The following is a 15,990-nucleotide window of genomic DNA, read 5'->3' as shown; positions in this document are numbered from 1 at the left end:
CTCGCCGCTTCCGGAAGTTGCTCCGCCGTTGACTTTGATTGAGGTCGGCGCGAGGAGTGGCCTCCGCTGCCCCGAGGCTGCGGGCCCCTTGTAGCCGGAGCCAGGCCGTCCGCGTACAGGGACTTGCGGGACGATGGCTCGTGTGTAGACGCTGAACATCATCATCCTCGAGCGCAGACCCCCTGGTGAAGCATGTTATTCGGGGTGCGGGGTGTGCGCTGACTTTCTCGCCAAGGTAGGCACGCGACATTCACTCGCTCACCATTGTACAGATCAGCCCGCAGTGTTCAGGCACAAACGGTAGGATTGTGGCCAGCTTCACCATGAGACCTTGCTTCTAAATCTTATTGTTGGTCGAAGACAGGTGGATGAAAGCGGCGCTGGGCCTGACTTCGCTTTCGAATCCGGCATCGATGTTTCGTTGTAAAAGCCGGGATTTCAGTCACTGCAGCTTCTTTGGGGCCTGAACCTAGCTTGTTGGGAGGATGGCTTCAATGTTGGGGCCGATTCTTCCCAGGATCAGGCACCGCTTTATACTGCTGGGTGGATAGAGGTTGGTGGATTTAAGAAACTTCCAACCGCCCGCACCCAGAGAACGAATCGAACCACCGACCTCTGCGTCGCAAGTCCCCAGCCGACGTTAAAGACCACAACGATGTCGTTTGTAACAAATGGTTACGCCGTGCAAACGCCGATCGTTAAACGCCTGCATTACGCGTGCCGGTGTCTCTTTACGCGGCTCCGCAGCCAGCAGCCGACGGCCGTGGCCTATTCCCACCCGTCCACGGCCGTTAGCTACACCATGCCGCAGGCGCCCACCGTCTACGCCCCGGCCGCTGCCGCCGCCGCTGCCGCCGCCCCGGCTGCCGCGGCGGCGGCAGCGGCCGCGGCCGCCGCTCGCGCCGCCCCCACCGTGGCAGCGTCGCCGGCATACGGCGCCTACGCCGCCGCCGCCGCTGCCGCTGCCGCAGCAAGCCACGGCGCCGACTACGGGTACGCACAGCGCCAGCAGGAAGCTCCGCCGCCCCCGCCGCCGCCCACCACCACGCAGAACTACCAGGTACTGCGCCTGCCTTGTGCGCTCGTACCACCGCCTGTGGCTGGCTGTCGCCTCTCCGTCTCCCTGCCTCTCCCGTTCTTCCCCATCTCTTCGCTGTCTTCCTTACATCTCACCATCCCCTCCACTCTCCCCATAAACCTCCTTTCCATCTCCCAATCTCCTTGCATGTCTTTCTGTTTCCTACGTCTCCTCGCCTCCCCCCCCCCATAGCCCCCACTTCTCCAGCTCAAATGCCATGTGCCTGCTCGTCTGGTATTGTGAGCGCCTGAATGTGTCTGGATTTGTGAATTCTATAGGTTAAGAGGCTCCCCACAAAGACTGCGACCCATTCATCATCATTATTGACGATTCACAACTAAGGTTAACATCCTCAATGCATTGGCTCTGTCTGACTGTCCGACTGTCCGAAGATTGGGGTCATGATAACTCTCACGAAGGTTGACCTCGTGTAGATCAGGGGGCGATTGCAAAGTTGCGTGTGTTTTTTTTTTATGAAGAACTTACCTCGCGGACGACCGGGTTACATTCGCCAAAGGGGTTGGCTAAAATGTAGCAATATATTCCACAGCTAATTCCGCAGGCCATGGCTGCCGTCATCGGCCATAGGAGGAACCACATGCATGATGTCACACACCTCCCTTTGCCTTGGGAGATGCAAGGACCCGGGCAGGGAAACCAGGTGAGGCAGGCCTGGTTTGCGTGCGTCGGAGGGGGCGGCGAGGGGTGATGACCAGAAGGCCTCAACCGCATTTGTGTTCAAAATTAATGAATTATTATTCCTCCCCTAACCCTTGACCCAAGGAGACCTACACCTATGTGCGCTCGTCGGCTGGGGTCGTCGGATATGACAAGCAATACTACCCACAGCCGGCCGTGTCTCAGCCGCAGCACACCGGCGCCGAGACGTACTATCAGAGCGGTGAGTCGCCGGCTGACGCGGCCAAACGTCCCGGGGTCGGCCGGGACGTACGTGTGTTGAACTTCTTTCGCACCGTACGTAGCCAACCGTGCTAATGGGAGGTGGTGGACAGTCCCGCATACGCTGCACAAACTATGACAGTAAATGCGGATACCTGATGCACAACATGGAATATTAAAAACTCTCCAGTAGTAATGTGTGTGACCGTGGTCATCCAGAACAGACCATATAACGACGCAATGCCCCGATCCACAAATACGAAGGAGACATCACGGCGATGATGCACTACTCCGCTGCTCCTGACGCGGTTATCTGGCTTGACCACCTGAATGTGACATGGCAGTTGTTGCTCTGCGTCTACATCAGCAGCCACACGACGGTGAAGAAGACCGTTATAAAAGATCAAATAAGTTGAACCGCTTAGAAACAGCGTCCGGTTATGCCTCTACGGTGATTCGAGTAAGGATTGATCGCGTTGGGATCTACGGATGAAATGCGCCTTACAAATATAAACGACTGCCATCGTCATCGTCATTATCTTCATTATCTTCTTGGTTCTTTCGGTAAAGTCACGTAAAAGGGAAGTAATAAAATAATAAAAATAAAATTACTTCCCTTTTACGTGACTTTACCGAAAGAACCAAGAAGAAATCGAAATTTATCTTCATTATCTTCTCGTTTCTCCGCTTCGTTGTTTCCGCAGTGATCCCGCCGATCACGTCGAGCCTGTCCGTGTCGGCGGCGCAGAAGGTCGGCTTCAGCCAGGCGGCGCCGCAGTTCACGCAGACGCAGCAGCCGCGCCAGGTGACGGCCATCAAGCAGGCGACGCCGAGCACGGCGACGAGCACCTACACCGTGTACCCCGTGAGCTCCGCCGTGCAGCCCGTGGTGGCGGCGGCGCCCGCCGTGGTGCCCTCCTACACGCAGAGCACCAGCTACAGCACCACGCCCGTCACCTACACGGGTACGCCGCACCCGGGATTGCACGCACACGTGTGTGTGTGTGGGATGCGCGTGCGTGGGGCGCGTTTCAGAGGTCGCAAACGGGTTTTGATTCCTTACCCGTACCCGTACCCGGCCGCACCAGGGTCGCAAACGGGTACCCGTTCCCTACCCGTACCCTACCCGAAATGAGTGACAAACGGTGACTCACCAGTGACTCACGGCCTACCCGTACCCGGCCGCACCAGGGTCGCAACCGGCTACCCGTACCCGTGCCTGGCCTGGTACGGGTAGCCGGGTATCGGGTAGGGTACGGGTATCGGGTACCCGGTTGCGACCTCTGGCGCGTTTGCGTGTCTGAACGAGCTACGGCACCGCGCCCTACCCTTGCGTTTGTGAGTAAGCCACGGCATCCGTGACGTGAATGTGTGTGTGTGTCTGTCCCGTGACCTGCAGCCAGCAGGCGTTCGACACTCCGCGTGGCTTTAAAGTGTACATGGCCTGGCACAAGCGCCATGGTGACGTCACTGCCACTTAGTAGCAATTGGCTGCTGTTGTTGTTGGGGGTGGTGGTGCAGTAGTTGGTGCACTGCATTACGAACCTGGCAAACCGTGTTTGCTTCTCGTTGATGGCCAAAAACAGTGGCTTCCCCTCTGTCAACTCAGACTTAAATGAATGCCTGGTGTCGTGTGTGAAACATCGCCACGAGGGAGACAAAGACGGCCTAGTGCTGGTCACCCACCCCCTTGTGTCGTCGTGCCGGCCTTCATAGGCGCTCGCTACCAGCCCTTGCCACAGCAGTCCGTTAAAGGCTACGCGGGAGATCTTTCTCTATACACGCCCATCTGCGCTGTACGCGGCTCTGCCCTGACACGCGCGCGTGACTTGCGTGCGCGCGCTCGCAGGCGGCGCGTACTCGGGCTACGAGGCCGCGGTGTACTCGGCCGCCACCTCCTACTACCAGCAGCAGCAGCAGCAACAACAGCAGCAGCAGCAGCAGAAGCAGCACGTGTCCCCCTGGGGGGCCAGCGCCTTCAACAAGAGGCCGGCGTTCCAGGGCAAGCCGTCGCGGCCCAAGCTCTCGCCCAAGCAGCCGCAGCTGCACTACTGTGACGTCTGCAAGATCAGCTGTGCCGGGCCGCAGGTGATCCGGGCCGAGACGGTTTGCGCCGTGCGCCGGCGGTTCCTCTCCGTTTGGCCGTTTTCCTTTCTTAAGTCGACCCGGCGGCGCCATGAATCCGGTGACCCGGAGTTCGATTCCTAGCCACGGCTAACGCCAGCGGTGATTGCTATCTAAACCGGTCTCAGCTCTCCACCCACCCACCCTGCCCTTGACCGTCGCGTACGTGCACACCAGCGTGGTCACACAACGCACGTAATTGACGTGACGTGGGGAGGCCTTCATCCAGCGGTGGATAGAGCTGTAATTCTGTAATTCTTTGTTTAAAGCATTTGTATATATATGTCGCTTGCTAAATTACCTCCGCTGCAGCCCAGGACTCATTGCGTTTCAACCCATCTCGACCAATCCAACGCTGTGCTGCAGTAGAGCCTAGGGGGAACTCCAGCGGGAGCTGTCCCTGCTTGGCACAAGGTGTACGCAGCGCTCTTCTCCCGTCCAACCCTTTGTAGAGGCCACTGGGTCCGTGAGCTTCTAACAGCAGCAGCCGCCACTTTCCCCATTTTACACGCTTTTATTGAACTCACTCTGTCTGTTGTTGTTGTTGTCGTATCCTCAAATCTTATAACTCTATTTTAACCCACTTCCCAATGTGCTATGGACTGCAAACTTGGTACACTTATGTCATACTGATGACAATACTATATTCTATAAAAAAAATAAAAGAAGTATTTTTAAACATAAATTTGTTATGTTATGTTTCCTGGAGTCGTGGAGTTCTGCCATTACGAGTAGGGTACATTTCATTAAAGCGTGTTTAAAAAAAAGTATTTTTAAATATTACTTATGCAATCGTCATCGTCATATCCCCTGCTGATATTTCCTCATCACTGCTCTCCTCTGGTGCCTCCTCCCGTTCATTAGTCCATGTTTTCTTGGTTCTTTCGGTAAAGTCACGTAGAAGGGAAGTAATAAAATAATAAAAATAAAACATAATAAAACAATTCTCACGACGTTTCGGCCACAACGCAAGCAGCCGTCCTCAGGTGAAAACCAGGTCCGTCGAGGCGACAGAGTCTGAATGAAACAGCACACGAGCTTGGAGCATATATATAAGCTGGGCGCATTGACAAAGGAATTTGCATATCAAAAGGAATTTAGCATATTTATGGGAAATGCAGGAATGTGATTAGTACTGCATATGCATGTGCATTATGCAGGATTAACAGCATCAAAGGGAGCTGCAGTTGCTGCTGCTGCAGTTTCTGCTGCTGCTGCAGTTGCTGCTGCTGCAGTTTCTGCTGCTGCTGCAGTTGCTGCTGCAGTTTCTGCTGCTGCTGCAGTTGCTGCTGCTGCTGCAGTTGCTGCTGCAGTTGCTGCTGCTGCTGTTACTGCTGCTGCTGCACTTGCTGCTGCTGCTGCAGTTGCTGCCTTATCCATTTTAATATAACACTATGTATTATTCTACCCACCCTAATGTGTATCACACTGCTATATGTTTACGACACCATACATTACTCTGCACACTGCACCATGCCAGTGAGTGCACCATGCCAGCAGTGTGCAGAGTAATGTATGGTGTCGTAATTGTATAGTAAACATATAGCAGTGTGATACACATTAGGGTGGGTAGAATAATACATAGTGTTATATTAAAATGGATAAGGCAGCAACTGCAGCAGCAGCAGCAAGTGCAGCAGCAGCAGTAACAGCAGCAGCAGCAGCAACTGCAGCAGCAGCAGCAACTGCAGCAGCAGCAGCAACTGCAGCAGCAACTGCAGCAGCAGCAGTAACTGCAGCTCCCTTTGATGCTGTTAATCTTGCATAATGCACATGCATATGCAGTACTAATCACATTCCTGCATTTCCCATAAATATGCTAAATTCCTTTTGATATGCAAATTCCTTTGTCAATGCGCCCAGCTTATATATATGCTCCAAGCTCGTGTGCTGTTTCATTCAGACTCTGTCGCCTCGACGGACCTGGTTTTCACCTGAGGACGGCTGCTTGCGTTGTGGCCGAAACGTCGTGAGAATTGTTTTATGTTTTATTTTTATTATTTTATTACTTCCCTTCTACGTGACTTTACCGAAAGAACCAAGAAGATGAATCCCTGCAGTCACGAAAGCTTTATATCGAAAAATAGTCCATGTTTGTCAAGGACACCCTCTGCCTGCCTCTTCCGCTAGCGCTGCCATGGCCGTTTGGTGCCATTCTTCGTACACCGTCGCGGTTACTTCACTCCCGTCTTGTTTTTGTTCGCTCCATCTTCAAGTTCCCCCCCAGTGTCTTCATCGCTCATTCCTTCTCACGTCCATTTCTGCCGAGCGACGCACAGCACCGGGCCTGCGAGGCTGGCTCTCGGTTGCATTCCCCCTCTCTCGCTCTCTCTCGCTCTCTTGCCCTCCTCCCGACAGACGTACCGCGAGCACCTGGAAGGGCAGAAGCACAAGAAGAAGGAGGCGGCCGCCAAGGCGGGCACGGCGACCACCACGACGGCGGGCCGCGCCACCCAGCATCAGCTGCGCTGCGAGCTGTGCGACGTCACGTGCACCGGAGCCGACGCCTACGCAGCGCACATCCGCGGTGCCAAGCACCAGAAGGTGCGGGAAGCCTGCCGATTGGTCCGTGGGGAAATGTTATGAGGCCGTGAAGGTTTCCCGAAGGTGTTGTTCTTTGTGTAGTCGATTTCCTTATTCGGGCACCTTACTAACCACTGTAGTAAGACGATCGCACTAAGCATGGTCTTTTAACAATAAAACTCTTTTATGATAAAAATGAAAAACGCCGACAGCCACGAAGCACGGCCTCCGACTCACGCTGTCCCAAAAATGGCGGGAAGAGAAAATGGCTCCGTCCCTCTTAACGTGACGGCAAAATATAAGTTGCCTGCATTTGTGAGTTGCGGGCGTTGCGCGTGACCTAATGGCGGAGGTGCTCGCGTGCGCGTTAAGGTGATATTACACTTAAACTAACTATGTTTTACACCAGGTTGTCTTCGCACGAAGTTTGCACGCTCATTTCCCCCATCCCCGCGCCGCGACGATGAGCCTCGCGGTGACCCATGACCAAGATTCTGACCAAAGCTTCCGCGCTTGAGCCGTGATCTCTCTCCTCCCCAACACCCCCTTGCGCGCCAGGTCGTGAAGCTACACACTAAGCTCGGCATACCCATCCCGGAGCCCGCTCAGGACAGCCAGCCCGCCGCCACCGCCACCGCCACGGCGGGGGCCAAGGCGGTTTCCGCCACGGCCAGCGGTGTCGCGGCCGCGACGGCGGCGGCGGCTAAGGGAACGCCGGCGTCCACGCCGGCCGCTGCCACCGCCGCTGTCGGCGCCGCCGCTGCCGCCGCTGCGTCTGTCGCGTCGCCAGCAGCTAAAGTGTTGCCCAAGAAAGTGGCGACCCCCAAGATCACGTTTGTCGGCAAGTGTCTCGTGCGTGTGTGTTGTGTGGGGGCAAGTCGTTGAGCGGTCCCTTGTGTTGGTGGTTATAACGCTGGGACGTTGAAAGAACCGCGCTGCGACTTCGGAAACTTCTCCAGCGCGGTGGAAATTCCACGGGACGATGTCACCGAAAGTTTTCTAGAAATCCATAATAGAGGTTTTTTGTGGTTAGATCGCCACCACCCGACACAGCCAACGAGTAAGGGTTGTCACGTAGACGGAACGTGCCATTCGTTACGAGTACATTCATAATAGGTTTTTGGTCAGATTACGTTATTTATAAATGTGTCGTAACCCTCCACCACCCGACACGGCCAATCAGTAAAAAATGTGTCACGTTTTTCAAAGGACAAAATAATTCACTTCTTTGGCCCACCGGTGTGCTGAAGAGAGAATCAACAGCATTTAAAAAAAATTGAGTACGACGTTTCGCTGATAATTACAATCAGCTTTATCGGGCAAGAATGGTGAAGCTCTCCTGTTGCTTCCGGTCTTAAATAGAGCAGCATCAGGGTGACGTCATCATTTAATTCAATTCAATCTGGTGCAGTGATTCGAGGCAAAGAATGGGAGGGTATTGTACAAGTACAGCACTAACCGGTGTGTTGGAGGGCCAAGCCACAACATTTACAATCCGAGTACGACGTTTCGACCAGTAATTACAATTAGCCTCATTAGCCAGATTTGTGGAAAAATCCTATTTCCTACCTTAAATAGAGGGGTCGATGTTACGGCATCACTTGTGAGCACTTCCTGTGTGAAGTGGGGTGGGGGGGATTAATGAATGCATAGAAATACAATTGGTATCCATTGGCGGTTGGGTTATTTATAAGGTAATCAACGTATATTATGCATGGACATTATGCATGCACATTGAACTTGTGAATCGTGTCAATTGTGTCGACTAAAATAGCTGAATTGGCAAGTTCTGTTTACGTGACAAACCTTGCCGATTGGCCGTGTCGGGTGGTGGTGGGTTTAACGGCACATTTAGATTTTTACGCAATCTAACCCAAAGCAACTTGTATCATGGATGATATTGGTCGTGAAAGCGTATGTGTTAAACCGTTCTCTAGAAAGTAACTTTTGTCTCCTTTGCTAACTGCATTACGCTTTGGAAAACCCCGTGGATATAGCCATTCTGCTTCCGTAGGAATGTGGAATTTCTGCCGTTGACTTGGTAGCCGCCGATAGGGATCTGCGTTGTTCCAACGCTTGTTTCGCTATTGGGGGAAGCCGCGAGTCGCTGGATGATGGTCCTCAAATCGTTCGGATCACGGGGGTTATTTGCCATGATAGAGTTGTTTTTTGGGTTGGAGCATTCAAATATAAATGTGTCATTAACCCTCCATCAGGTGAATACAGCCAATTACTAAGGTTTGTCGTGTAAACGAAATATAGAAATTGGTTACTACTTCAGCACACCGGCCGTGTGTTGGAGAGTAAACCCACACACATTTACAATTTGAGTACCCGTGACATTTCGCTGGCGATTACAACAACAACCAGCTTCATCGGACGATATGCCAGAATTGCGAGGGTCATATGTGGCCATGCTCCATCACGTATGAAGGCGGGGAGCGTAGACTTGGGAGCACGACAACGGACTTTGCTGCACCGCTCTCCGCTGACATTGTACGTACACATACGTACGTTATGTTCAACTTCTTTCGCACCACTGTACGTAGCCAACCGTGCTAATCGGAGGTGCGCGTGAAGGACAACAAACTTTAAAACAGGAAAAGCAGCTCTAAAGAATTGTCTTTTAAAATTGACGCAGCCTCACAACCTAGGACGTAGCCAGATCTGACGCCAACGATGCCGCCGACGATGACGCCGACGATGTGGTGGGGGGGGTCCGCGGCATGGCGCGCGGGGCAGGTGGCAGCAAGCTGCAGACGACCGGCGGCAAGATGGAGGAGGTGAAGGTGGCGGAGTTGAAGGCGGCGGAGCAGCCCATCGTGTGCCAGGGCGAGGAGGCCGTTGAGTCGTCGCCCGTGCAGGACGTGCTGCCCGTCGGATACGACTACGTGGAGGAGGTGGGCACAGGCGCTGGCAAATGCCGCGCGTGTGTGCACGCACGTAGCCTTCGTGTTGCGTAGCCTTCGTGTACGTACGTACGTGAGTATGTCGAGCGTGTAGCCAAGCGTACTCATCGGAGGTGTGCGGCAAATCACCGGAATGGGAAAAAATCCGGTGGACGAAATATAGTCCGGTCTTGTAAAGACCGGGTTTGTCTAGAGATGATGATTTAAAAGTTGCATAGCTCCAGTGGCTTTCTAATATAACGGAAGGAAGGGCGTTGCAGATGGCCACAGTAGCGCATCTGAAAACGCCACGCGGTGCAGGGACCAGCATCGTTGTTCAAAAATATACCGTCGGGGAAAGTGCTGTTAGCGACTAGCACCTATGAAGGCCGGTAATGCACACGAGGGGGTGAGTGGCCAGCCCCGAATCTGGCTGCCTTTGTTTCCGGAGTGGCGATGTTACACATTGCAACGGGTACTCATTTAAGGCTGAGTTGACCTAAGGGAGGCCCAGGACCAGTTCACATAATCGTCCACTGGTGTTGGCTGTGAGCAGGACTCCATCTTAGGTCGCCGGGTTCATAGCGTACACTCTAACCGCTACATTACCTGCAGTGTGGTGTTGGTGGGTTCTGGTTAAACACGTTCTTCTGCATGAGCCTACACAAGCCAGTCTGGTAGGCCCAGGAGGGGTTGGGGGGGGGGGAAATCAAAACGTTCACACAAAAAAACAACAAACGTAACCAAAGATAACTGGAAACGCCAATGGTCGCCCTACACAGGTCTGCAACGACGACGGGCGAGTAATCCGATTCTACTGCAAGCTGTGCGAGTGCAGCTTCAATGACCCCAACGCCAAGGAGATGCACCTCAAGGGGCGCCGCCACCGCCTGCAGTACAAGGTACGCTGGGGTGCTGGGTACGCTGGGGGCGCTGGGTACGCTGGGGTGCTGGGTACGCTGGGGGCACGGCCCAGGGCCGCTCCCCGTGGCTTTTCTCCCGTGTGTTTTTACGTCAAAAAAAGACGAAAGCCCAAAGTGTTTTAATACAGTTGATCATCTATTATCCGGCACGCGATTATCTGGCTTCCAGCGTTATCCGTCGGTCGATCCGGCGGAATCTGCAACACCGCTCCAAAGGCTGTACACCAGTCTGGTGATCAGTACAATGTGCGTGACAAAAAAGTAGCTGTGCTTGATTTCAGTGTAAAATATATACAGTGCATTGTACACCAATACAACAACTTATACAATTAAAATACTGAACGTATATACACATCATCCCGTGATGCAGAGTCTTGGATTGGAGTGGTAAATACGGTACAGTAAATACGGTAACTATTTGTATGTCTACGCCAATTTCATTTAGTTAACAAATTTAAAACACAAAAAACACTTAACAACGCCGAAAAACATAATGGCATACAAGAATGTGCAAAAATAATCTATTTTTAATAATGATGATGTAGCGATTATCCGGCATTTTTGAAAATCTGGCACCCCCACGAATCCGCCGGATAATCGATGATCGACTGCGTGACACTTTTATTGATTGGCTGTGTTGGGTGGAGGAGGGTTAGCGACACACATTTCTGGATGTTGCATGTACATATGTTGAACTTGTTCCACACCGTACGTAGCCAACCTCGCTAATCGGAGGTGCGAATTTCTACGCGACCTAACCCAAAAGAAACCAATTGTGAAACGTACTCCCCCAGTCCGTCGTGTTAATCTTATCTCTGGGAGGCGCACATGGTGTGATGAATCGATGCAAGCCTGCTACTGCTACGACTGCTGCATTGTATCATCATCATCGTTATCTCTCTTCCTCTCTTCCCGGCTTTCCTCCTCCGCCGGCCCTCCCTCCCTCGCCCGCCCCGCGCGCAGAAAAAAGTGAACCCGGAGCTGCAGGTGGAGGTGAAGCCGAGTATCCGCGCCCGCAAGTTCCAGGAGGAGCGCGTGCGCCTCTCCATGCAGAAGGAGGAGTACTGGCGGCGGCGCGAGGAGGACGAACGCTGGCGCCAGGAGATGAGGTGAGCGGCGACAGCGGCGACTGACTCACGGTCACATTTCAGTTTCCCCCATCTTAGCCCGCGCACAGCCCTGCCCGCTCACCTGCCCGTTCGCTCACCTGCCCGCTCGTTCACTCAGGCCGTGCGGCGCCATCTCTCGCAGGCGCTACGAGGAGGAGTTGTACTGGCGCCGCGTGGAGGAGGAGGGACCGTACTGGGAGGAGCGCTGGCGTTTTGACGGCTTCCCGCCAGGACCCATGCACCGCCCGGGTCCCCCCATGGCCCCCCCGGCTCCCATGGTGGGTGCTTGCGAATTGTATCGGGGGAAATCTTGATTTAGACTCTAAGAATTCGATGGGCTACGAAGCCCTTTTTCACGGATGTCCAGTAAAGCGAGGGTCGTCCCCGGTCTCGCGAGTTCTCGCGGCAATCCGTGAGACGGTTCGGTGCAGTTTATTTTGAAGTGCCCTACGAGCCGAGAAGCTCTTAAATCGACTTCCATCAACAAAAACAACACCACCGCTTCGACAAACGCAGCAAGTCACAGTCAAATAAATCAATAAGACACTGTAACAGATAAGAGGAATAAAAACAATTGAGAGCAAATCATGATGCGCTGCCGTTGTGCCGCGCCGCAGGCGATGCGCCGCCCGGACTCGCTGGAGGACCGGCAGGTGATGGGGAAGCACACGCTCATCTACCCGACGGAGGCCGAACTGTCCGCCGTGCAGAACATCGTCTCCCACGTGGAGCGCGCCCTCAAGCTCGTCTCCGTCCTCTACAGCCTCCCGGCCGCCACCGCCGCCACCGCCACGGCCGCTTCCACCGCGCAGGAGGGCGCGTGAGTTACGAGCGTGTACACCGCGTGTGAGCACCTTGGCGGCAGAGTCGCGAGTGGGAATCGACGCCAAGGGGGGGAGCCAAGCGCCACCTGACGTGTTGGCCGCCGCCGCGCAAGATGACGCGCGAGTGCAGCACTGCGCGGTGCGTCAGGCAGTCGCGATAACAACTTCTTCCCCTCTGCGTTATTCCCAACTGGGGGTGGCTTGGTTGTCGTTTTTGTGATCGGTGAAAGTCGTAGAATTGACGATCGAACAAAAGTTCTGTTTTAGTCGCGGTCGAACCAATTGGGCACGAGCGACAGTCCGTAACGGCGCGTTGCATTCGATCGCGGTCGGTCAGCGCTACCGTCTTGTCGCTTGTGAAACGCACGTTGGAACCCGTCGCCGCCTAATCCGTGCGCACGCTGCTCCCACGCCGTTGCCGGCTCCCTCTCCCCCCCGGCGCTTGCAGCGCGCCGCCGCCGGCCGACAAGTCGGACCCTCCGCCGCAGCGGCTGCTGAAGGGGGTGATGCGCGTCGGGCTGCTGGCCAAGGGGCTGCTCCTGCGCGGAGACCTCAGCGTGGAGCTGGTGCTGCTGTCCGTGCAGAAGCCGACCAAGTCGCTGCTGCTGCGCGTCGCCGACGCGCTGCCTGCGCAGCTCGCCGTGCGTACCCCATCGCCCCAACCCCCCTCCCTCCCTCTCTCTCTGCACACGCACGCAGCGACGCATGCAAGCACCCACGCACGACCGCCGTCGATTTGTGGGGTTGTGAGACGACGGCGAGAGGAGACACGAACAGTGACCGTTCTAGACTAAGACTCAAAGTCTAGAGCAGCGGTTCCTAAGCGTGTGAACACGGTGGTCCGTAAATTGTATTTGAGGGTTGACAGTGGCGCGCGCCGGGTCTAGAGCGATCGGGAACCGCAGGTGTGGTGAACAACATCCACACCTCACCGTGTGGAATTCACGTCGACTCTTTGGTCGGAGGAGTCGAGCGAGAGTCGATTCCAGATGCGAGTGGCGCGCGATGTTTGCCGCGTTGTTACGCATCTCTCTTTGATGTCGCGCTCTCGACCTCTGACCCCGGCCGCCCTCCGCCCCCACCCACCGTTCCCCGCACGACGCCGCCAGTTGGTGACGGATAAGAAATATGAGGTGACAAAGAAGGTGGACGAGGCGGCGGTGTTGATCAGGGCGGTGGGCGAGCCCAAGACCGAGGTGATCGTCCACCTAACGTCCCCGGACATGCGGGAGCTGCTCTCGGACACGCGGGACAAGGACGCAGGTCGGTGCCCCCGTCGGCGTCCCGTCCGTCGTCTGCGGTCTCGCAATCCGAGCAGAGTTGATCCTGGTCCTCGCTCGCTCGCTCGAAAAGACTGTCTGGGAATAGCCCCCGATGCTGTAGGCCGTGGGATGTGTGAGGCGGCCAAGAGATGGGAGCGCAGTTATCGATAATTATCGAATCATCCTCATTAGCGGCGTGGGTTTTTTGCACAAAGCCAAACGCTCATTACTGCAATTGGCCAAACATTCCAAGGCAGCAGGGACCCTAACTGACAAAGTGAAAACGCCTGGATGTTGAATGCAGGCGTGTTGCCATGTAATCTCGCCAACTGCCACACAGGCAATTCCGTGACAGCCCTGGCTCCGAGTGTGCGTGCGCGTGTGTGTGTGTGATCGCGTGTGGTTCGCGCCACTGTGCGACAATTGCCGGTCATGGCTAACATCGGTGGTCATTTTTGGAACCTGTCCTGGGCCTTTCGCCTAAGTTGACACAGCCTTGAATGAGTACCCGGTGCGCTGTTTAAATATCGCCACTGGGAAGACAAAGGCGGCCGGGCCCGCGGTGCTGGCTTAAAAGCACCCATTGTCGTGCGCCGTGCCGGCCTTCATAGGTGCTCTCTAAGAACACTTGCCCCAACGACCTGCGTAGGCTTTACGGGTTATCTATGCGTCTCTGTGCGTGTGTGTGTGTGCATGTCCGCGCCTGTGTGTGTGTACGTGCGGAAGGTCCGGGTGTGACGTTACTTGCCTGCGTAGGAGTGGGCCGCCGTGGCTGTGAATGGTACATGGCGGCCCGCTTCTCCGCACACGTTCGTTCTAGCGGGAGGGTTTGTTTTCTCCGAAATCTCCCCCCACCTCCTCCCTTCCCATCACCCCCCCTCCCCTTCACACAACAACCCCCCCCCCTTCCCCATCCATCTGGTCGATCCACTTTGATGAATCTGTGTTCAGCTTGCAGGTGACCAATCAGGAGGCTCCTTGCTGCAGACCGCTCCGATTGGCCGCCGCTGCTGCTGCACTGTGGAGGATTTTTGACCAATCAATCACGAGTTTCCACAAGGCGTTACTGCCACTATTGAGCCCCCGTGCCAGGGAGGGCGAGTCTGTGCCGTGGGATGGTTTCCTTGGGCCTCTGGACAGTGACAGTGACGGACCGACTCCACCATGAACCATAGACCCAGACTGACGCACCCGCCTCTGACGGCCTCTCTAGAGCAGCGCTTCTCAACTCGTGGGCCCCCCGGGTGGGCCCCCCACTCCTCTCCTCCCCCCGCCCCACAAGGCCGTGGGAAGTGGTCAACAGAACGGTTGCAGAGATGCTCCGATCTCTTTCACAAAATGTTACGTATTTTGCTACCCATTACGCAGCTGATTTAGTTGACTGAAGAGGATGCAAGTTTATTAGCTTTTATTCCAATTATTTGGTGATGTGTAGCATTATTGATGGATTTGCTGAGGTCTTTTGTTCATAATTTGTACAGCTTTCCCATGAACACTTTATGGCACTCTTAGGGTAGTTTTAATTTGGGGAAAATATCTCATTGTTGCATGGGCGATCCGTGAAAATCATTTTAGCATTGAGTCATCGACACTGAACTCTAGACTGACTGACGGCGCCGTCTTTGTAGTCTTCCGACAATGATAGACCGGCACGCTAATTTTAATGCCGTCATCGAATGTCCACGTTTGACACACACACAACACATCGCCTTTGCCTACGGAAACTTTCCCATTGGTCAGGCGCGTCGCTCCTGGCCGCTTTCTAGACCGACGAGCTGCGTCCGAAGGGGGGGGGGGGCGGTCGGGGCAGAAGCTCCACTTGGGAGCCACATTTCGCAGTCGCTAACATTCAGCGATTCCCGACTGCCGAGATCACGACGGCCCCGTAAAACACACCGGAGGGAACTGCCGACGCGGCTAAGAGCGAAGAGACGCGACGACGATAACAAAAAAAATAGCTTTTTTCAAAACCCAGCCGGTGTGCCGTTTTGGCCAATGGGAGGGTGGGGGGGGGGCGGAGGGGCCCTCTCGTCCGTGGCCTGGCGGTTGGTGGCGCTTGAGCCCGTGTCCGAGATGCGCTGGCTGGCTATCCGCGTACGGGGGGGTACGTCCCTTCCCCGCGGTGTCCCGAGCCGTCCGGAATCACGGGGCACCGTGCGGGGAGTGGCACCAACTTTGCCGTCCAATTTATGAATGATCGGTGACGATGGTGAACAGAAGGGTGGTGGCGGGGGGCCATGAAGGATGTCGGTGTTTCATCACCGCCAGCCTTCTTCAGGGCCGATATCGTCCTTCAGCAGAAGGCCATTTGGTCGAAACGCCGGCATCCTTTTACCTCCCACCGCCCCCCCCCTCCCCA

The 15,990-nt window shown here is 55.0% G+C and overlaps 1 protein-coding gene across 6 annotated transcripts in view; it reads left to right on the top strand.

Moving 5' to 3' along the window:
* ZFR (zinc finger RNA binding protein) overlaps positions 1-15,990 on the top strand; it is a 30,370-nt gene that overhangs the window by 5,426 nt on the left and 8,954 nt on the right. For 2 of the 6 annotated variants that reach the window (XR_009755279.1, XM_061553016.1), the window contains exons 3-16: positions 748-1,060; positions 1,629-1,739; positions 1,862-1,979; positions 2,683-2,943; positions 3,828-4,066; positions 6,461-6,646; positions 7,184-7,466; positions 9,368-9,525; positions 10,296-10,415; positions 11,400-11,545; positions 11,688-11,823; positions 12,163-12,365; positions 12,818-13,010; positions 13,479-13,632. Coding sequence is in view for 5 of the 6 variants with exons in the window: in XM_061553016.1 (XP_061409000.1) it covers positions 748-1,060; positions 1,629-1,739; positions 1,862-1,979; positions 2,683-2,943; positions 3,828-4,066; positions 6,461-6,646; positions 7,184-7,466; positions 9,368-9,525; positions 10,296-10,415; positions 11,400-11,545; positions 11,688-11,823; positions 12,163-12,365; positions 12,818-13,010; positions 13,479-13,632 (2,621 nt within the window). In the remaining variant the exon portion in view is untranslated. The remainder of the gene's footprint in view (positions 1-747; positions 1,061-1,628; positions 1,740-1,861; positions 1,980-2,682; positions 2,944-3,827; positions 4,067-6,460; positions 6,647-7,183; positions 7,467-9,367; positions 9,526-10,295; positions 10,416-11,399; positions 11,546-11,687; positions 11,824-12,162; positions 12,366-12,817; positions 13,011-13,478; positions 13,633-15,990) is intronic. The other 4 variants (XM_061553104.1, XM_061553260.1, XM_061553186.1 and 1 more) reach the window with 4 other exon arrangements.

The sequence above is a fragment of the Lethenteron reissneri genome, chromosome 1 (genome assembly GCF_015708825.2).
Source record: "Lethenteron reissneri isolate LAM-NWPU_2019-01 chromosome 1, ASM1570882v1, whole genome shotgun sequence".
NCBI classification, from domain to species: Eukaryota; Metazoa; Chordata; class Hyperoartia; order Petromyzontiformes; family Petromyzontidae; genus Lethenteron; species Lethenteron reissneri.
The sequence above is the reverse complement of the archived record's forward strand: the minus strand, read 5'-3'. Positions and strand labels throughout refer to the sequence as shown.